The sequence below is a fragment of the Neofelis nebulosa genome, chromosome 2 (genome assembly GCF_028018385.1).
Source record: "Neofelis nebulosa isolate mNeoNeb1 chromosome 2, mNeoNeb1.pri, whole genome shotgun sequence".
NCBI classification, from domain to species: domain Eukaryota; kingdom Metazoa; phylum Chordata; class Mammalia; order Carnivora; family Felidae; genus Neofelis; species Neofelis nebulosa.
Window position 1 is genome coordinate 134,235,253 of NC_080783.1, and position 23,856 is coordinate 134,259,108.

Here is a 23,856-nt window from a genome sequence, read left to right on the forward strand (position 1 = left end):
TACCTGGTCAGGATCAACAACAAAGACAACAACAACAAAGACTTTCACATGGAAACCCAAAACCTCTCAGCAGTCACAAGAGATTTTAAAAGGCTTTATATTTTGCTAATAGAAATGTTCCACAGATGCTCACTGTGAGTTCAGTTATTTTGAATTCACACCTTTTCCCATAATAAATTCACATATCTAATTCTGTATCCATCATCCAATGAAAATTCTTCATCAAGAGGAACCACTAAAGACATCATTCATATTTATTAGTTCCTTATGCTGTTTCTATAATTGCTATAAAATGTACTAAAGAGGTTCATGATGATGACTTCTAGTTCGTAATAAGTTTTTTTTTTTAATTTTTTTTTTTTTTCAACGCTTTTTATTTATTTTTGGGACAGAGAGAGACAGAACATGAACGGGGGAGGGGCAGAGAGAGAGGGAGACACAGAATCAGAAACAGGCTCCAGGCTCCGAGCCATCAGCCCAGAGCCTGACGCGGGGCTCGAACTCACGGGCCGCGAGATCGTGACCTGGCTGAAGTCGGACGCTTAACCGACTGCGCCACCCAGGCGCCCCTAGTTCGTAATAAGTTTTAACCAAGCCTTGGTTACTCAATCTAAAACAATTTTTTGCATGTGAAATTTGATTGGAAAAGTTTTTATTCCAAATGAAAAGACTAAAAGAAAAAAGGTTGGGTGCCTAGGTGGCTCAGTCGGTTGAGCATCTGACTGTTAATTTGGGCTCAGGTCATGATCTCACATTTCATAGGATTGAGTCCCTCATCGTGCTCTGCACTGAGAGCACAGAGCCTGCTTAGGATTCTCTCTCTCTCCCTCTCTCTCTGCCCCTCCCCATTCTCAAAAAGAAATAAATAAACATTTTTTTTAAAAAGAAAGAAAACTGTTGATTTTCTAGATGTAAATCATATTTTAGCCAGAAAATTTATTCATGTTAATTCTTATTTTTGTGGTTTAAGACTTTTTATGGTGTTAGGTTGCAATTGATAGTGAACACAAGGAATCAGGAGTGGTGACTGATTTATCAAGAAAGATCACAAGTTCTATTTTGCAATGTTGATCAACGGGTGACATCAACATATCAGAGGAAAATATCTGGTCATTTGGTGAGAGACAGCCAAATTCTAAGTCATAAGGGATGAAGGGGTAAAAATAACCTGTAGAATTTCTTGACTCTATAATAGATAGTTCTGAGTTTTTATCAATCTCATACTAACTTTGCCTTTGAGATTTTGACCATGTCATGGTAAATGCAGGACTGAAATTCATAAGAATGGAGAAGGATGGGATTTTGCAGTTATTCATATTAAAGAAAAAAAATATTAACGTGATGAATTCTCTGTGGGAAAGAAGGTGGATAAAGAATGTGAAGGGTAAAGGAAATAAAAAAGGGCAGTGAAGCAATGTTAAAAGTGTTTATTCTTGGGACGCCTAGGTGGCTCAGTCGGTTGAGTGTCTGACTTCAGCTCAGGTCATGATCTCACGGTTTGTGAGTCTGAGCTGTCAGCATAGAGCCTGGAGCCTGTTTCAGATTCTGTGTCTCCCTGTCTCTCTATCCCTCTCCCGCTTGCACTCAGTCTGTCTCTCTTTCAAAAATAAATATTAAAACAAAAGTGTTTATTCTTTCAAACCTTAATGCTAGGAACTTTATAAATTTTATTTGATTTGATTCTTGCTACCTCAGTAGATATTATCATTACATTTTTAAAGGCAAAAAGTCAGAGGTTTAGAGAAGGTAAACAACCTATCCATGTTCATGGTCCTTTGGAGATAAAAAGCCAAAAACCCTTTGGAAACATTACACAGACTCATTTCCAGATAAGTATGCCTCTCACTCTGCAAGCATTTGCTTAATTAAGTGTTCTCTTTCTCTATCTCTCTCTCTCTACCTCTCTGTACCTTTCCACCTCTCTCCACTTCTCTCTGTCAGTTGCATTTTCCCAAGTCTTCCTGACCCTTCTCCACTGCTGTGAATAATTTTGTTCAAAGGAAGAAAGTTACAGGAGTTAACATAAGAGCTAACTGGCTTTAGTATTCCTTTACATGGTCTTTATAACTAATTTGAATGAATGTGAGATCAAACTGCTTAACCAGACGTACAGTTTGAATACTTAATGACTATAGATGTTTTCCGTATTCCATTGTATCTTTAGCTTATTAATCCTATAATGCAATTTTTAAGGAGCCTAGGTGTGCTGTGTATTTCTGGATTACTAGAGGAATAAATTCCCTCATTGCACAGGATATTGATGAACTAAAACTAAAAGCCTTAAGTATGGGTTTTATTAATTAACATTTCTTGCTCACAGTGAGATTTTTAAGCTTCGTACATGTCACAATTTTGTACCTTATACACTATATTTTTATGTATTCTGATCCATACAAAGCAAAATATAATATTTAATAGCCAGCCATCCAACCTTGTGTCCATATATTTATTTATAAATATTTTTGACATTCAGTCTCTTTATTCATAATCCATTCAGTCAGAAATACAGTCTGGGTTATCTTTGTCACATTGCTATGATATCCTACGGAAGCGGGCTTACTGAACTCTGAAAGGTCTAGCTGTGATGTCATTGGCTTATGCTTGGAGGAACTACGATGTGTAGAGTTTTATCAACCAAAGGGATCTGTTTGAGGATATGAGAGATTGCTTGATGCAGGGCCCTCGTTATGAATATCCTTAGAAAAAATCTCTTGCTACTCCTAGCTTTAGAAATCTTTGTAATTTCTTTAGCAGTTAGCTAGCTTCCCCATCCCCTTTTAACTTATGAATTGTGAAACTGATTTCTCTTTTGGCTTTGACTTACAGAAATCATAGGGTCAAAATTTAGGAACTTTCCAAATTCAGTTCTATCAAAAAAGTACATGTGATATGCTTTAATATTATCTATACTATTTTATTATAATTAATTTTTTAAGTGTTGGACAGGACCCATTGAATTGATTTCATAACCCATCAGTAGATTATGGCCTGAAGTTGGGAAGGACATTTGTCTATAGTATGCATTTTTAGGTTACTAATATTGTTGGTTCTATCTTTTGCCATAAAAGGTTACTGTCTTATCTATTTTTTTGCCTATTTCTTTTTCTTTGTCTTTTTGTTTATATTTTCTTAAATTTTATGTCTTCTTTGTAAACTGCTATACATCTTTTCTTATGGAAAAACTATAATTAAATATCTGAATACATTAGCCAGTCTATTAAGCTAAAATTATATAGATTCATTAAATAGATATTTCCTGCAAATAGCTTATGGTATACTGAAGAAGACAGATATGAAGTAGATAAAACAACATAATAAATAATAAGTAATTTCTTAAAATATACAATAAAGAAGACAAGATGAGAACAATGATTTTTCCATGTTCTAATTGTAGCTATAAATAAAAATCAGTTTTATATATGGAAAGCAAATTTTCTAAAGGTTGTGCTACCAGAAGTGATAATATATTAAGAAACAGTTTTTAATGTTCCCACTTAAGATAAACAAAATGATCCCAACAGGTGCTGTGACTTTGGGCTTTTAAAGTTTGGCAAAAACCAACCACTCACTGTATGCATGATATTGTACACAAGAGTTGGTAATAGATGTCAGTCAAAGCACAAGCATGTTTTCTGATCTCAGGGGGTTTACTTACTAAGTGGATGTCTTGATGAACACACACAAAGCAGAAAGCAACCAAGGACTGAGTGGCAAGAGAGGAAGGCAGTGAAGAATTTTTCTCACATGTTGAACATAAACTTGAATAAACATTTTATATTTGTGTAAATACACAATATATAAACATACTTATGCAAGTAAATTCTCAGATTGTACCTACCACTTATATTTTCACAAAAGAAAATCAAGGAAAGTGTATTCCCTAAACAAACTCTCTTGTGTATATGTTTTTTTTCTGATATGGAACCACCTCCTTACCAATAGTTATTTCTCTAGAAATAAGAAGATTAAAACAGAATAGTGCATTTAATAAAAGGCTTACATTCCTACAACCACATTTTTCCCCCTGAGAATGGTTGCAGTTAATGTGGAGATAGTATATATGAGAAGGGGCCAGACGTATAGCTTACAAAGGTGAATGTCCAAGATTTCAAAATTGTGCCATCCATACTTTCCTATGATTTCTATTTCATGACTATCTGCTGATAATTCTGACTCTCCTTTTCCTCTTTGTGTGCTATTATTTTTTCTGGTCATCTCTTTCTTAGGAGTTTACATGTGTTTCCTATCATAATTCTTATTTTTGTCTAATTTTTTTTTCTACACCCAATTCCAGAGAATTTTCTTTTCACTGGCTTTTACCTAGTCCTCAATCAAAGGAATAGATAAATTCTTAAAAGGATTATACCTACTGATTAATTCATCATCTACCATACTTTTTGAGATAGAGCGCATTTTCTCTATTGGAATCCAGGTTTATTATAATAGGTTTATTATATAGGTTTATTATAGTTTATAATAACAGGTTATTATGACATCCAATCAGGGATGACCAAAGGATAGAGATGGTAGGGATTAGAGGCCAAAGACTGAGATATTGCAAGATTTTGACTTAATCCTTTAGTATTTATGCTTTATATTCTGGTAATGCTTGATATTTTATCTGAATTTTTGGCTTTATGGTCTACAACATGTGTAATCTGGGGAGTTTGGGGGTTCCTCAAACTCATTTTGCCGTGAAGGTCAAGTTTGCCTTAAAAGAAAGGGCAGATTTTTTTCCTCCTTCTACTTGAATTATTCTAGTTTGTAAAAACTTGTGTTCATCCTTTAAATAAAAAAGGGTGGAAAAAATCTCTACCCTTATTTTAACAGTGTTACCTTAGATGTACCGTATAACCTGGATCTTAGTTTTCTCTTCTTATAAAACTCCTCTCTAGTGGGCTGCCTTTTAACTGGATCCTGATGAGATCATTTCTCTGTTTACCACATTTGTTTACTTTACAAACGTTCCTCAGAATATGAAACACCCAGTGAAAATAACAGGAAATGCTTATCTGGATGTTCTCCTGCGTCTGAACAGTTAGAGGAATAACCACTGTTCTCTTTGCTCCAAGAACATAAACTGATACTATTGCTTCTTGTTTTATTTTCATTGTAAAGTTTAGGGGAAAGGGCTGCAGAAGAGGATTGGCTAACATAAAGTTAAAGAAAGGTAACTAAATCGAGAAATGTAAAATTCTCCCTTTTAAAAGCAGCTAAATGTTCACCTTTCAACTGAAAACATGTGACCTGTAGTGATTAATATTTACTATTAAAATCACAATATTTTATGATATTATGGTTATTATAATTCATGCAAGTCAACACATTCTATTGCCTCTGCTTTTGCATAGCAAAGAAAACAATAAAACAAAAAGACAACTACTGAATGCCTTTGGAAAACTTTTAATTTGCCATGTTCCCATTGCTATGGAAATAATGAGTGGGAAAATAATATTTCTATAGTTTTTAGCCCTTTTTTGGTGAGTTATTTCCATTTAGCCCTTTTTTGTGAGTTTTTTCCATTTAAGCAATTTTTATGTGTTAAATATTCACCATTGATGTAAAACATAAGTATACAAACAGTTTAAATTAGGATTAAAGATATTATTCTGTGGAAAAATCTCTACCATTCTTCTAATAGTATAACCTTAAATATATCATATAAAATTCTGGACCTTAGTTTTTTTTTTTTTTTCCCTATTGAATTTTACCACTACGCTCTTTTGAGATTGCATATCTATTTTTGAAATATATAGATGTTCATGGACAGTTCTCTTAAGATCTGTTGCATTTATACCTTAGGACAGACATTGCTCAAAGAAACTTAGAGCTATCACCACATGAAGCATCACAAAAACCTCAAGCAAACTATTTCTGTCCCCAGTTTATTGGTGAGAAATGTGAGCCATTGAGTGCTTGGTCAGTTTGCTCAAGATGGGAATGTTAGTGGCTCCATTGCTGGAAAGGAAAAAGATCACATATACAACTGACACATTTATTTACTGCTATGGGTCTGCTATGTTCTAGTAACTGTTCAAAGTTCTGGAGGTCAGTGAAAAAAATAAGCAAAAATCCTACCTTTGTGGAGCTGATCACTTATCAATTTAATCTATGTTGAAACCCAAATGCATTTGTTTTAAATGGAAAATTTTATTTATCTGGCAATTATAAAGCCCTCTGTTCCTTACCTAAGCTGGTTAAAGAGCTATGTAATAATTTCTATCACTATAAATGTCTACCCTTTATGGAAAAAAATGCATTTGCAACGTTTCTCAAGGGCTGATACCTACCCTAATACATTTTGTATTCCCAGTCAGTGTCAGAAGAAAGTAGATTCTAACTATGTGTTTGTGGAATGTGTAAATAGGTTCTCTTTTTAATATTGGTTTTACGTGTTTTTTTTGATGAGATTTCTCCAATGATTCAGTTGGGACTAAGCGATTCATAAGGCTTATTCTTTTAAAAGTTGGCCTGGGAATATTTTTAAAAGATTTGCAAGTTTGTAAGACCATTTGCTTAATAGGTAGGTATCATCAGAGATTTTCACTATTCATTTACAGATGTATAAAACAAAATCATTGCAGAGCATGCTGTTATTAGAAATATCTAGACTTATAGAATGTTTGAAATAACTAATGGAAAAAGAAATCACAGTTGTACTTTAGGGCACAAATATACATCCAGATAGTTTCTTCTTATTGTTTTCATCTACTGTTTCAAAGTTAATGATCTGTGACAAGATCATGAAGCAATATTTTAACTGCAGGAAAGTAATGTGTTTTTATTGTTAATTTTAATGCAGGTTCTACAAGCAAGATGGCAATCTGAAATTTAATCTTATGAATGCTCCAAGGGAGTAATTAAAATAGTTAAGCTTCACCATAAAAAATAGCATATAATATCTACAAACGGTACACATTGTCATTGATCCAAATCAGCATTCTTTCTTGACTTGATGTACATGAACATTTTATTTGATGAATGTTAAATATTCAACAGACTTTGGTAGAAAATTAGTAAGCATTCTTTTCTTAAGTAAGGCTAATCATTATTTTCATATAGCTTCTTGGCATAACGTATCCAGTTAAGGAAATACATATTTCTCTTAATTGTAATACCACATTTTCTAGATAAAATATATATTCAATTGATTCTCTCTTTCCTGCAAATTTGGGAAGTTTCTATTGACTACACATAAAAACATTTAGATCCTAATTTTTTTAAATTTATTTATTTTGAGAGAGACAGAGATACAGTGCAAGTAGGAGAGGGGCAGAGAGAGAGGGAACCAGAAGATCCAAAGCAGGATCTGTGATGACAGGAGAGAGCCCAGTGCAGGGATGGAACTCATTAACTGTGAGATCATGACATGAGCTGAAGTCAGACGCTTAAGTGACTGAGCCACCCAGGTGCCCCTAGACCCAAAATTTTCAACATATCTATTATGTTCATATATTTTATGGAAAGACCAGTGCATATCTCTAATTCTATTATCATGTTCTTACATTTATTGCTGTTACTTATAATTATTTGATGCATACAGTAAATATTTTCTGCTTTGGAAGTATTGATGAAGAAATCATAGGGATATTTACAGAACAAAATTCAGTATGCCAAATGGTGCGTTTATTCCTTCAGAAAATAATGGTAGAACGCCTAGCATACTACGGTAAGTTGTGCAAGAAACATTTAGAAGGATGTTTCATGCTTTAAGTTCTCAGAATAGTACAACCTTTAGAAAAGACAGTTGTCATCCTGTGCCTAAAGAATGGCTAGAATTTTTAAACAGTACAGGAAAAGACCAAAGACTTTCCAAGGTAGAAGGTAAGTGTGACCAACCATTCAGAGGTAACAGCAGGCATATTGTATTATAGGGACAGTGAAATCTATGATATATTAGGAGAAAATAATTTACACATTACAATACTAAAATCTAAAGTAAAAAAATTCTGAGTATGTGTATATGAGTATTTGGGCGGGGGGAGATCAAGGATAAATACATTCTCAAAAAGACACATTAATCCAAATTGTTTATAGAGTTCTGTACATAAGAAGGAATAGTTAGCTTTTAAAACTCAAAGGTGGAACTTAATGAAAAAGTCCCACACATGTGTTGAATAATTCTCCAAACTAAAAACAATTCTTTGGTTTTGAAAGTTAAATGAAAAACAAAAACAAAAACAAAAAAAGCTTGTAAGTAACAGTGACAAGAAGCAAAGATTCTAATGATGAACAAAGTTTAAATGAACTATATGAATGACAGAGAATGACTATTAAGATGAATGACCTAAGCATTGCCATATTCTTTGAAGTTTTCTCATTTTAGAGGATGTTCAATGAATATGAGCTCATTCTGGTAGAAGTGGTCTTAAATGGCTTTCTCCTACTTATTAAGATTTAGCACAGTATGTTTGAATTATAGTGGTACAATCAATCAAGGATTCTTTTCTTTTTCTAACACTATTTATGAAGTACTCAGTACTTAGGAAGATCTTTGTGTGGATTATGGCACATCAGGCCCTTACGGTATTTATCTGAAAAATAAGCAAACTATATTGGAATTAAATTATATTGCATATACAGAGTAAATAACACAATAATTGCTTAATAGGCTCGATAACTGGAAAATAATACATTTTTTAAATATAAGTTTCTGCTTCCTAGTGAATTTCTTATCATTCTAGTCTCATACTTGACGACCTCAATACAGTCTAATATGATATCTTCTTTGGGTAATCTTCCAACATTTGGGGGTTTAATGTCAAACAGAATTAAAGAGAAAGATTTCATGGCCTGACAAATCAAAATTGCATCTCTTTTTGTACAGTCAATTACAAATAAAATATCTCAGCACTTAAATTGGATGCTTAGTTTAGATTTTGATAACACTAATGAGTAGCAATCCTTTTCTGAGATTTTACAAGTAAAATGTTAAAGCAGAAATGTAATGCGGTCATGTGGTCTGCACCAGTGTTTCAGATAAGTAGACTTATCTTTCGGGAGTCACATTATATACTGTCTTCTGGTGATATTTTTCTATTACAAAAAAAAAAAGCGCTTGATCTTTCTCTCTTTGTAATTCAAAGAACACCTTTCTATTTCTCTCAGTTTCATGGTCCTTGTTCTTATTCCTCTTGTTCTTCTCCTCACTCTTCCTTTCCTCCACCTACTTCTCTCTCTGTCTCTCTCTCTCTCTCTTCTCTCCTCCTCCTCTCTGTCTCTGTTTCTCTCTCTCTGCTCCCCCCTCCTTTCCCTACCTGTCTCTCCCTCCCTCCGCCTTGCCCTCAACCTTATCCTCCAGACTTTGCTTCTGACCCCCCTCTCTCAAATAAGTAGAGACAAATTTTATATTCCTTTCACTTTTAGAGCAGTACCTCTTGAATGCAAAAATACTTAGAGGACTCTACTCTTATTTTTTTCTTCTGCACTGGCCTCTGAAATTATTCATCCAAAGTATGCCACCTGGTTAATACTTATGCCACTTGTGGTTGACTTTTTCTTTCCCTAAAATATTTTAACAGGGGCGCCTGGGTGTCTTAGTCAATTGAGTGTCCAACTCTTGATATCTGCTCAGGTCATGATTCCAGGGTCCTGGGATTGAGCCTCGTGCAGCATGGAGCCTGTTTAAGATTCTTTCTCTCTTTCCCTCTGCCCTCTGCCCCACTCACACTTTCTCTCTCTCTCTCTCTCTAAAAAAAAATATATATATATATATATATATATATATGCACACACATACACACACATACATATATATATATATATACACATATATATGTATATATATTCTTTAATATTGAATTTCAAAAACATTTTTACAGAGGCTAGATGTTTATTGTCTAAAAAACTGCAAATTTCCTTTGTAATTGTTTCTTCTTTAGTATTTGAAATATGTAATTGGTGAAAATTTAATTTTCAAACAACTCTTGATTAATTATTATGCAATATGAGGAACAATTTCTGGGTTTGTTTTTAAATATATACTTATTATAGCTCAAAAATGTCACTTTTTGTTTATATCAAGCTTAAATTTCATGATTTCTTTCACCATATTTTTGTAGTTTCTCCAAATTATTTGTCTCCTAAATTTAAGATACCCTGTAATTAAAAAATCTACAACACTGGTTGAAATAGTCCTATAACAAACAAAAAATTAAAGACAAAATCACTTTTTCTAGTGGCACTCTTAAGATTATTGCCAATAATCTCAAATCTATAGTCTCTTAATTCCTTTTAATTGCTTTAGCATTCAGATACCTGGCTACATAAAAACTATTCTCTGTACCTTGTGAATTTAGCTAGAAAAAATCATATCAGGAAGTTAAGTAGTAAATATTTTTGTAATCTTTTGTAATCACTGACTATATAGATACAATTGAATAGGCACTAAATGTAAAGAAATTCCAATTAAATAACCCTTGGGAGTCACTGATATCACCAGTAGAGAGAAACAGTGGTGGCTTTGTGGACAAAGCACAAGGAGTGCAAGGTCAGGATTTATTTTGACCAGCTACATGGTTTTTCTTTTTTTTTTTAAGCTTATTTATCTTGAGACAGAGACAGCACTAGTGGGGGAGGGGCAGAGAGAAGGAGACAGAGAATCCCAAGCAGGGTCCATGCTGTCAGCCCACAGCCCAGTGTGGGCTCAAACCCACAAACCGTGAGATCACGGCCTGAGCAGAAATCCACAGTTGGATGCTTAACCAGCTCAGCCCTCCAGGCTCCCCTTGACTAGCTACATGATTATGAGAAGGATAAATGACCCCTGAGCCACAGGGGTCTCACCTTTAAAACTGACATGCTAAGGCTTCTGTCAACTCAGTGGGTTTTTTTGTGAGAATAAAAATGACAAAATGAATGTGGAATGGCTTTGTAAATTGTAAAGCACTATGTCGATACAAACTGTTGTCATTATTATCATTGTTCTTGTGTTCATACGGAATTGATTCTCTACCTAATAAAATATAAATTAGAACAAAGTCAATAATTCATATTTGTATAATAAAAAGATTTCCAATTATATGGGAAGTATAATGTTAGAAAATAAATGTTAAGGTATTGTATTCTCCAGCTTTTATAAGTCATTCCTTCTATGATTTTTGAAATGATGTTATTATCTAAATATCTTAATTTTAAGGAAAACTGCTAGTAATCATATTTTCTAATATTTCACATTTAGTTCAATCACAAAAGAAAATGGCAAATTATAACTTAGCCATCCATCCAGGGATCTAATCCAAAGACAACGTTCTTGTTATTTTTCATTAAATAAAGTTGGAAATAGTAAATAGGTTAACTTGAGCTTTACATGACTTAGTAAATGTGTTTGCATTTCCTTTATTCTTTCTTTAAATAATGATTTCTTAAATGTCTTACATGTTATTTTTTTAAGTTTACATATTAGGTATTTTTTAAGCAAATTAGTTGAAAATATATGGCATCTTCTTTGAAACTCAATTGGACATACCTAATTATATGAATTATACTGTCAGTGTTCATAATAAAACCCAACGATCCCTGTCAGACTCTAAGATAAATTAAGGACCTATTTTCTGGGAAAAAGTCCAATCTCTGGGATAGTGATTATCAAACTTTATTATGTAAAAAATTATATTTGTAGCCTAATGCAGTGACAATTTCTGAACTCTTTTTTAGGACTTTGAAATTATGATTCAGCAAGTTTGAGGTGAAGCCCAGAAATTGCTTTGAGAAATACTAGTCTAGAAAATGTATTCTGCCAATCCATAATAATACAGGAGTAAATCATATAAGTTATTTATTGGATTCGTGTTTCATAAAGCATTGTGAACCATTTTGAACACTTAAATGAAAAAAAAGATACTTGTAAACATTAAAGCTTTAAAAATTAAAATTTTTATATCAATGTTTCCTAATTTCAATATCTGCGCTTAATATTGGGGCTAGAAATTAATCATTCAAATAGTACAACTATTCCTATTTGAGATCTTTGAATTGTCTAAAAGTGACTTTACATTATTTACTATACTATGAGACTCTACTATTAAATAAGTGATTCTTAAGCCAGTTTCCCATCACTAATAATAAAATACCTTTTTTCCCCGTGTACTAGGGCTCACCAGGAGAACGCGGATCAGCGGGTACAGCTGGCCCAATTGGATTGCCAGGGCGTCCAGGACCCCAGGGTCCTCCTGGTCCAGCTGGAGAGAAAGGTGCTCCTGTAAGTAATTTCAAGGAGAAAATATATTATACTGCCATTCTGCACAAGTTATTACTTTTTATTCAAGGATATTAGTTCTTCATACTCCACTGCCTTCTCTCTGCATATGTGCCTGGCATATAAACATACCTCTTTTTATATTTATAATAGAGAAAATTTCAAATTCAATTAAATGAGATGACATTTTCCCACACTTTATGAAACTCTAAGACCTGTGAGGGAGTTGGATATTATGAATGTAAAAGGCTTCTGATTTTGCTCCTTTTAAAAAATAAAATTGGAGTTTTGATTAAAACTATACTTTGCTGCTTTATATTAGAAGTATGCACTTTTCACTCCTCTTGTATTACAAGTTCATATCCAATATTTCCAAAGTCTGTAAACGAAACCCATAGAAAGTGGCTGCTCTTCTCATGTAATTTGAATTTTGATCTACAGTGAATGAGATGGAAAACATTTAACCAATTATTTTATCTTATATTTATTGGATTTAAAATTTTTATTTTTAAGTGATTATGGGCTATAGTCTGTTCATTAGGCTTACATTTCTTTGTCAAGATTTCTCTGTTTTTGTTTCTGCTTTTGATTTAATCATATAAATTTTCCTAAAAAATTCTCATCCTCCAAGATTAAAACAAACTCATTCATAAATGTGGATAAAATGGCTTTAAAAAAAAAAAAAGGTCCTTGAGTGCTAGAAAATATATCCAGGGCACATCATCATGAGGGCCGAGAGATTAAAAAGTACCCTTTGTTGAATATTAGAAAAGACCACGAATACTGAAAGCTGAGTAGAAGGAAAATGAGAGAACAGGACTTGGTCTGTTGGGCATTCATGGTAATTCTTATAGATAATTACAGTGGGGTTCAAATGAAGGCAGTTGATAAAGAAGTGGGATAGGTACATGTAGAGCAACCCAAGTAAGCCATATGGCTAAAAAATAGTGGGACAGTAGGTAGAAATACAAGCAGAATTGAATGCATTGCCTCTTGTTATTATGCTGCACATGTATTTATCCACAACCAATAATAAGAAAAGAATCAGTGAAGAGTGAGGAAGTTAAGGGTGTCAGAGTAGACTAGAGCTGCCAACTCTGAGCCAATCAGAATTCAGCTGGGAATTCAGGTCTGTAATTTGTTTAGCTCATGATTTTGGTTAAGCTATTTAACCTCCCAAAACCCAGGAAAAGAAGATAAGTACAGTATTTCGTAAGGATTAGATGAAATGGTAGTTCTAAATTACTTTGTAGAATTGTGAAAATAAATCTTCAGTGAGCCATCATCATCATGTTTGTGGACCAGAGTTGTCACAAAAAAGGGTGGATTATAACCAGAAAATAAATCGACTTTTGAGTAAGGAGGGATGGATTCTGTGAATAGAGTACAGGTACAGGCTAAATACAAGATCATGCCAAGTGAAAGGACATGGGGATGAGTATCTGCTTCTATCAAAATGTTAAGGTAAGATTCAGCTGTTAATATTAGCAAAGGGGTAGAAATGATGAAATAAAGACTGCTTAAGGAGAGATGGATGATGTTTCTGGTAGTCCCGTAGACTGTGGGCCAAGAGATGCATACATAATGGAGGAAGAGTTTGTCATCTTGCAGAGTTGTAAATGAAGAATCTAAATTTAGTGTGGTGTAGAGCAATTGAAAGATTTTCTCCTGACTCCACACAGACCAGAATCAGAAGAAATAAATGGCAGGTGATTCTTGGCTAGCAATCATGTGTACTATAATGAAGGCACGTAAGAATTAATGTGTCTTATTTATGGATACTCTCATATAAAAGAATTGATTTTTGGAGTTCAAGCTCTAAAAGAAATCCACATTTAAGGAGAAGTATCTGAATCAGCGATGTGGTTAAAATAGTGAAGTTCCCTGTGAATAACACAGCACATTTTTGGAGTATAAATAGGTTTGAGATATTGCAATATTTGATTTAAAGGAAATAAAAGGTCTCCAAGATGACACCAGGGGTATGTGTTGCATGATAATTGGGGAAAGTTTTGAGAAACCAGGTCATATGGAATCTAAGAAATTAATAAATCGGTTTACAAGTTAACTTTGTTTTATAGATAGTTTGTTATTTTTGTTGTCAGTAAGTAATCAACTCAACAAATATTCCTTAAGTGGCTACTCTGGGCCACAGGCCAGAGGGATGCAATGAAATGCAAAAACAGACGTAGTTCTGCCCTCACACAATTTATTGCCTGATGGGGCAATTAGATAATAAGCAAAGGACCACTAAGTACATGTATAATTACAAGCTGTGGCTAGTGATATGAAGGAAAAGTCAGCTTGTAACAGAATGGAGCTGGAATCAGGGCATTTCCTTGGACAGGACACTGATGGTAGAATGTAAAAGATGAGGAGGAATTATCTAGGGGAAGGGTCCAACTAGGTAGATTCAGGCAAAGTGACAGGAGTAGCACGGAATCAGATTTAACTGAAAAAAGGTCTAGCGGGAGTTGGAATTCTAGAAAGCTAGTGCAAGGGGGAAGGCCAGATGCTGCTGGGCAGGTAGGAGGAGATAGATAATGATAGACTGCAGTAACAGCTTAGTCTATATCTTAGGAATGGTAAACAAGTAAACTGATTGAAGAATGTTGGTAAGATGATCTCATTGTCTCTCTGGTTACAGCATGGGGAATAGTTTGGAGGTGAGAATAGATGTGAGAAAAGAAAAAGGTTATTTCAGTTGTTCAAAGGAAGGCTGATAGTATCTTGGGATAAGGTGTTTGTGGTGGAGATAAAGTAAAGTAAATACATTCAAGAGATAAAATAGATAAAACTTAGTCATTGTAAAGGGACAGGAGGTGGTAAGGGAAGGAGGGTAGGGAACAGGGTAACACAAAGGCAGGAGCTTAAGAATTGTGGATTCCCAGCCTATATAACAAGAGAGCAGAGAGAACCACTGGGAACAATCAGCCATATATACCTTCTGCAAAATTGATGAAATCTTGACCTTTAGGAGATGGTTTACTTTATACTCTGAAAGAAATTTTAATGGAAAATAGATGTCATCTTCATTATCAAGGCACTATTTTTTTTCTTAAATTGCACAATAGAGGTATTTTAAAAATAGGAAAATATTGCCGTTGTCAAAAAATAAACAAAGCTAACAGCCTTATCATTTTGAATCTGTAAAGGCAGGAGTGAATTAAAATATAAAAATCTAGGAAAATCCATGATGCATTTGTTAAAAGGAGAAAAAGCTGATGCATAAAGCAAAAAGTTGGTTATATGGGAAAATGCATTTTATGATTTCTTAGGCCTGTTTCAGAGCCCAGCTATTTCAGTAGCACCACCAAAAAAAAGTAAAAGCTCAGTGAATTTTCATAAACATCAAGCATCTGATTTACCAATATACAATGCTTGATTAGGAAATGTGAGTTTGAAGGAAAAATTCTAAGTTGACTCTCAATTACTTTTGTGGGCCATAGCCTGAGATTTATAATTTGTTAGTGATGAAGTTTTGGGGTGATGGTGGGGTGCTCCAGAGCCAATGACCTAGAAAGAACTCTTGAAAATGTCTTTGGTGCAAAAAGGTGATTTTATGAAAGCATGGGGACAGGACCCGTGGGCAGGAAGAGCTCCATGGTGTGGTGACGGGTAACTCATTATATACCTCAGGTTGAGAGGGGGTCAGGGATAGAGTAAGTCTCTAAGGAATTTTGAAAGCAAGGTATTCAGGACCTTGAGGGGCAAACTGTTGCTAGGAAAATACAATTTATTGTTATTTAATAAAACCTCAGTCACAAGACCCTTTAGATCTATATCATGGGACCATAAGCTTGGAGTATGATTGCCAGTGTATATATCTTGGTGCAGTTGAGATAAAGGAAGTTGACTATAGGATCCTGGAGGTTGGGACAATGTTAAGCTAAGGTTCTCTTTTGTCCCTAGCAGAGTGTGATCCTTGAGTTGAGCTCATAGAGAGAGGTCACTTTGCCTATTTCAAGGGCTTGTCAATGGGCTGTGGGCAGTAAGGGAATTTAATTTTTCATTTGCCTTAGTTTCCCACATCACCATGGCAAGCACTTAAACCCCTTTCCTTTGTTCTTGGCTAGCCAGGAGTGTCTGAGGAATATCACACAGATCCCACCTGGGGTGCGGGGGGGGGGGGCAGCACCAACTTGTGCTTTACCCCTCAGCCTGCCTCATGCTCCCTCATCAGTTAGCGAGGATGGTGTTCTTAGTCAGGAAAGTATGTAGGTATCTTTTGTGTCATCATTTGTTAATTGAAAATATTTTCTACTTGCTAACATTAAATAATTTATCTGTCAAGTTTGGAACTCAGAGTATGACCTGCTGCAGCTATACTTAAAAATCCTAATAAACAGCTAACTTAAAGGTTTCTTACAGCAGAGTAATGGTCTGCTGGATTTTCAATACAGGGAGAAAAAGGTCCCCAAGGCCCTGCAGGGAGAGATGGAGTCCAAGGCCCTGTGGGTCTCCCAGGGCCTGCTGGGCCTGCAGGCTCACCTGGAGAAGATGGAGACAAGGTTGGTATTCTGCGTTCATATGAGTACATCCTATGAAAATGCAAGTTTTTTCTCAAGAATCCTAGATTTAATATTTCTGAAGATTAGATGCCAAATCTCAAGACAGTTTTTTCAAAGTTTCATGCACGTTCCATGTGCTCAATGGTTTTAATTTACAGTTTGAATACTATTATCTATCCAGGAAATAGTGTGTTGCATGTAAACAAAAAAAGAGAACACAAGAAAAATGGTAGAGGGAAAAAATAGCACATGACAAAATTGCTTATTTATTTTCAAATATATGTGTTTCTGAACTAAATGTAAAACTAATTGAAGTCATTGCTTGTATAGGCTTTGCCCTTGTGTCTTGGATATTGCAAAAGAAGACTTAAAATAGGTTAAATTCCGGGGCGCCTGGGTGGCTCAGTCGGTTGAGCGTCCAACTTCGGATCAGGTCATGATCTCGCAGTCTGCGAGTTCGAGCCCCGCATCAGGTTCTGTGCTGACGGCTCAGAGCCTGGAGCCTGCTTCGGATTCTGTGTCTCCCTCTCTCTCTGCCCCTCCCCCACTCACACTCTGTCTCTCTCTCTCTGAAAAATAAGCAAACATTTAAGAAAATTAAAAAAACAAAAAACAATAGTTTACATTCCTATTTGATAATACTGGACATCTCTTTTACTGAATGTACAAATGAAGATTTTAAGCTTTTTATTTTTTTTAATTTTTTTTAACGTTTATTCATTTTTGAGAGACAGAGCAAGAGAGTGTGAGCAGGGGAGGGGCAGAGAGAGAGGGAGACACAGAATCCGAAGTGGGATCCAGGCTCTCAGCTGTCAGCACAGGGCCTGACGCAGGGCTCAAACCCATGAACTGTGAGATCATGACTTGAGCCGAAGTCGGACGCTTAACTGACTGAGCCACCCAGGTGCCCCTTAAGCTTTTGATTCTGAATGCATAGCTGTATTGTTACGTGTATGTATCTAAGGTGTTTTCTAATATTGTGAAATGCCATAACACAATTTATGAGCCAGTAATCTGATAATGTGCAACATTTTAGCATTTGGAAAACCAGGAGAAAGAAGTAATTAATTAATTAAGAATTTTGATTAATATGTAATTATATTTTTGTTAATATACTTCCATTATCAGCTTGTTGTGGTGATTTTTCAGATAAAATTGATTTTGTGAATTAAAAATCCAGCTGCAATATGCTTCAAAGTTCAGTCGACTTTGGGTTATCTATATCTTTACTATATCAATATCAATATCAATCTATATCAATACTAGAAACAGAGTAGCAGAGGAAACCCATATTTTACATTTTTTAAAGTTTATTTATTTATTTTGAGAAAGAGAGAGAGCACAAGTTGGGCAGAGGAAAAGAGAAGGACAGAATCCCAAGCAGGTTCCACGCCATCAGCGCAGAGCCTGATGTGGAGCTCGAACTCATGAACTGTGAGATCGTGATGAGAGCCCAGATCATGAGTCAGATGCTTAATCAACTGTGCCATGCAGGTGCCCCCAGATTTCACAAGTTAAACAGTGACATGAAACACTAGTATAGAATTACTTTAAAGTAAAATTTAATAATGGGTGATAGTGATGACAATTGCAACGGCAGGCATGACATATTATGGATAAACTTTAACTCAACTCTTTCCAATACAGGGTGAAATTGGTGAACCAGGACAGAAAGGCAGCAAGGGTGACAAAGGAGAAAACGTGAGTTTCCTAATTCTTATTGAGTGGAATTATTCATTTAACTTTTGTTTTGTTTTGTTTTATTTTGTTTTGTTTTGTTTTGTTTTGTTTTTTGGCTATTGACCAGGGATATTTTTCTGTAGTATTTACTACCTACTTGTAACATCCATACTACATTATCTCTTTGACAACTATTCAGTTGAGATTGAGTCAGTTCTAATTAAACCTCTTTTTGAAGTTATGTGTTAAGATACACAGTACTTCTAACCCTAAAAGTCTCACAATAAGACTAAGTCATCAGCAAGTTTACCTTCATTGCTCTTGCATCAAATATCCCTGTGATTTAATGAGAAATGGTGTCTTAGTGTGGTTATAAAAAGGATTTTGACCTGATGGAAACCTAAAAATGCCTCAGGTACCCCAATGGTTTATGAACCATGCTTTTGGAACATTTAAGTACTATTCCCAACACATAGCAGTTATTGTGATGAACAATATAGTCCAATGACTGTTTTTCTTTAGTGCCAGGATCTTTTGTAGTGTAGTAATGTATGTAGTTATGTATGTAAAAAAAAGTTAAGAAGCAATATTTATGCATGTAAGACTCATAAACCTATTGAAATCTATTCCTCAAATAAGGAGGCCTGGTATACTTAATATATACATACATACATACATGCATATACATATGCATACACATATGCATGTGTTTTCATATGAAGGAAATTTTAAATTTTTGTGTATCAATATAAGGAGGCCTGGTATACTTAATATATACGTACATACATACATGCATATACATATACATATGCATACACATATGATGTGTTTTCATATGAAGGAAATTCTAAATTTTTGTGTATCACTATATTCTGTCTGTATGGAATCCTTACCCCAGTATTCACTAGAAAATATTGTATAGATAGATCTTTTAAGTGCTCTTTCTGAATGATACATATCTCATTAAAGAAATCTGGCATTTTGAAATTTTTCAAATGTGAAACTTCAATGTGATTTGTGTTAGCATAAAAATCCATTTTTAAATATCCACTGCATTACAGATGAGAGTGCTTTCGATAACTACCAATTTAAAGCTGATTACAAATAGGCAAGTCTGAGTCTCAAGAAGTAAAATAAATAATGGTTGACTGCTCCAAATGCAAGAGACTTTTCCATAGAAGTAGAAAGATGCATAATAGACTTTGATCAATCAAATGTTCTGCACTATTATAGCTGAGGCTCTTCTGGCTTCAGTTTCAAAATTACTGATTTTTATCTCACCACAGGGTCCTCCTGGACCTCCAGGTCTTCAAGGTCCTGTTGGTGCCCCTGGAATTGCTGTAAGTATTTCTCTTTGTTCAGCGAATTTATATCCTCATGGTTCCCTGATTAAATTTATGAACTGTCACATAACCAGTTGATTTTGTGTGGTTATAACTATGTCTGTCTAATGTTGAGCCAAATATAAATTTTCTAATATAGCTAACCAGGCTGATCTTTATAAACAAGAAATGTTATGACTTCATTTCAAAAGAATAATGAGTTAAAAAGTACTTAATTTGTAGTAAATTCTGAACATTATTTTCCCCTTGATAGACAGCTTTTACTTGGTATAGATGAGAAAATCAAACTCAGTCATGCTCCAGAAACAAAGAATGTGAACCAAACAAACAGTGGTGCATTTGCAGCAGATAATGGACGTTTAATCTTTTTTACTTGGTTCCTTGTAAATAGACCAGCTTTGATTAAATTAGAAATGGCTATATTTTTGTGATGACTTGTATCAGAATTGTGATTTTTCCGGTTTGTGATCATTGTCATTGCTCTTCTCTAGGGGGGTGATGGTGAGCCAGGTCCCCGAGGTCAGCAGGGGATGTTTGGACAAAAGGGTGATGAGGGTGCAAGAGGTTTCCCAGGACCTCCTGGTCCCATAGGTCTTCAGGTAAGATGCTCTGGGCATTTTGTACGCTGTCCTGTCCACCTTCTTCTCATACCAGGTTTTCAGGTGGATGTAAAACAAAGTAGCTTTCCTTTTTTCTATCTAGAAGCCTGGATACAATGTTTAGCCATAATTACTGTTTTATTTAAATGTTAGCCCTACCCTAGGTATTACACCTCCATTCTTCATTCCCATTTTGCTTAAAAAATGAACTACAACCTTATTTAAGGCTGAGAGTTAAAAGCGAGAGGTTAGAAGGATTCTTTTGCAAGTCTCATAGCAGGAAAATTAGTACTTCAGATGACCAGCAAAAATTAAAAGCATTTTGAGAAGACCATCTGCCCATCGCTACTACCAACAGACACTGCCAAGAACAAATGTTAAACAATAATAGGTAAAATAAACAATTTGCAATAGATTGATCATTTAAAATAACTTATTTTAAATTATAATTTGTATTTCGTGAAGCACATTCAGGACAAGAAATATGAAATTATAAATCATTGTAGGCTAAGAAATTTTCATTCATCCAAATATGCCTTACAACTGGACTGTTAGGCAATACTTTGCATTGTAGACATCTTCTATGCTGAGCTGTTTTTCTACTCTTCCATGTGATGCTCACGGCTTCCTACAAACTTTGGAAACATCTGGCTTTCTTCTTTCACATACTTATTCTACACCTACCTAGTGATCATCTGAGAGATTATAAAATTGTGCTTTAAATGATAATTTGGGTAACACATGGATGTGAGTTATGCCACATTAACAATGTTAGAAATGATTAAATTAAACCATCTAGATCAACAATTTGTTAAGTTGTAGAAAAGTAAATAGAAGTTGAGTTTATATAAATTTATTTTTTGCCTTTATTTTCATAAGTAAAGTCACAGACTGCTTGTTTTTAATATTAAGTAGCCTATTATATACATAATTATACAAATTATATTGTAAATAATATAATTAGTATATTATCATAGTTATTGTTATAGCACTCAGAGAACATGATATTGTAATTTTCTGCTTTTATTTTAATCCAAAATAATTCTTTTTAGATTTGGGAAATGCAAAAACTTCATTTCATATTTGTGTTTACCCCTTTATATTTATTAGGAAAAAATAAATGAGCAATTATGAATACTAAAAATCAACATGTGTGAGAAACACACATATTTGAAAATAACAACAAGGCATTCAAAATTAGACTGCCAGTAAATATGTTACCATTCATTTTCTGCTTTTTCATTTAACTGATTACTCTGATTCTATAAGGCTGTAATTTAGGAGTTTAGTTCTCCTGATTAAAGAAGATGCCTTGTAGCTTATATTTATAAAATATTAAATGAAAAATTACCTTCATCTCCACAAATGTAAGAAATGTGCTCTTTGATGAGGGTGACTCAAGAAATTAGTTCACTACAAAATTGATTATGTTCTCCCACAGCTACCTCTTTAAATCAGGAATCTGAAAAGATGCTAATGTAATTAACATGTTCACAATGGCATCTGCACCCTTTAATTGAGTCTTCATGGCAGAATAGATATTAGCAATTATAATACATAAATAATAGTCATCTAATATTCTGATTAAGTGACTCCATTTTTCAGTTTGATGTTTACAATTTGTCTGCATATGAAGGAAATGTAAAGAAGGACAGTTCTTGACCTAAATTTTTTTTTTTTTATCTTACCACTTAAGTGGCAAATGATTTTAAATTGACAGACCTTAAAACAGAATATCTCCATGCATAAATTATTCCTTAGGAGAAACTTAGGACATGTGAACACTGATTAACACTGTAGCGCCATTTAGCACATTTAGTTTCCTGCAACAAAAGAATTTGACTCATTATGTCTCTATTAATTTTAATGATAAGAACATTCTGTCTTAATCAACTTCAACTATAACCAGACTTCATCAGAAAGAAAGAAATATTTCAATGTTTTTCTATTGGGAGGTCCCTATCGAGCTAATATTAGGAATACTCATATGCCTAAAAATATGCTGGCAATACAGAGCTGGGTCTGTTACAGAAATAAAAGAAAACTATGAACTCTACTATTTTTATACTCTTCAATTTGGGGATTCCAAATCAGATTCACTCTATACTAAAAGGAGGTGGTGGAAACATAGACAAAAGATAAGAATGTGAGCATTAATTTATATGATGTTTATAATTTAAGTTGCAATCCATGCTACTTAGCGAAATCAACTTGAAATATTAAATGTTAAAATCTACCTGCCTACTTAAGAATTTAGTTTTCTGTGCTTTATCAATGAAATATAATCTCCGAGGTTGTGCATCTTGGAATCTAAAATTTTAGCAATCTCTCCCAGGTAGTTTTTAGGTAGGCTAAACTCTAAAATACCGCCTAGTTATGTCCTCCTAGGAACTTCTCCAGTGATTCTAGAAGCTACTTTCAAATGATGTTAACCATTTGGGAATAACTGGCTATTTTCCTAGACATCCAAGTGACTTTTGAGAAAAAGGAGATTAAATCCTGGTATACATTGTTCATTATAAATCTGTAACTAAGATTTTGTCATAAAGATAAATACATGCCACATTAAAAAAGGTTTACAAATATACTCAATAAAGCACTTGCTCTCCAAACTGAGAGTCATGTGGAATTAGTAGGTCACAAAAACCATATAGTGTGTTATTACCAGCATTAAAAAAATGAAATATAACAGGATAAGGTAAAACAGATTAAAAATATCAAAGATCACCATCATCTATGCATTAAGGGTATTACTTTTTGAAACTCATCTTTCAGCTATTTTGCACATGCACATTTAGGGGGTAATAAGTGAAATGTATTTATTACTGTGGGTCACGGTCAAATAATTTGCAGCCACTGCAGTGTAGTGCCAAGTTAATAAGTGACTAAAATACCAGCAGAGATTTAGAACTTTGTATTGTGCATTTTTATTTCTTACCCAGATTATGTCTGAAATACTATTTTACAAGTATTAAAAATAAAGCATATATAGAGTGTGTAAGTTGTAAATAAATAATGGCAATAATACTAAAAACATTAAAAAATTAGAACAATCCATAATCTTACCATATTAAAAACTGTTGCCACTTTTACTATTTCTGTCCAATAATTATCATGCCTATTTTAAACACATATTTCACAGATAAGTTTACACTATGCATATTTATTTATATTTGTGTTTTATTACTTATTATATATCATTCATATTTAGAGTATTAGTAACATATTAATAGCCCTATAATATCCCAATATCTTATATAACAAAACTTATTTAGCTATGTTTTCTATGATTAAACATTTAGAATAATAGAGAATCTTAATAGTCTTAACTACTGTTACAATCAACACTTTATTACATGTAGCTTTTCCTGTTGATTTATTTTCTTAGAATTCATTCATTCATCATTAATTCAACATTTTCATGAACTCCTACTTTTGCCTGGTCCTCTGCTAATTGCTAGAGATAAAATATTGATAATTACTGCAAAGTAGCTTATAATTGTAAGTATATAAACAAGTGACATCAT

At 34.0% G+C, this 23,856-nt stretch overlaps 1 protein-coding gene across 9 annotated transcripts in view; it reads left to right on the forward strand.

Annotated features, from left to right (window-relative positions):
- The window catches only part of COL11A1 (collagen type XI alpha 1 chain), a 220,750-nt gene that overhangs the window by 155,046 nt on the left and 41,848 nt on the right, over nt 1-23,856 (forward strand). For all 9 annotated transcript variants that reach the window (XM_058716371.1, XM_058716376.1, XM_058716372.1 and 6 more), the window contains 5 exons: nt 12,092-12,199; nt 16,600-16,707; nt 18,355-18,408; nt 19,674-19,727; nt 20,222-20,329. In XM_058716371.1, the coding sequence (XP_058572354.1) occupies nt 12,092-12,199; nt 16,600-16,707; nt 18,355-18,408; nt 19,674-19,727; nt 20,222-20,329 (432 nt within the window). The remainder of the gene's footprint in view (nt 1-12,091; nt 12,200-16,599; nt 16,708-18,354; nt 18,409-19,673; nt 19,728-20,221; nt 20,330-23,856) is intronic.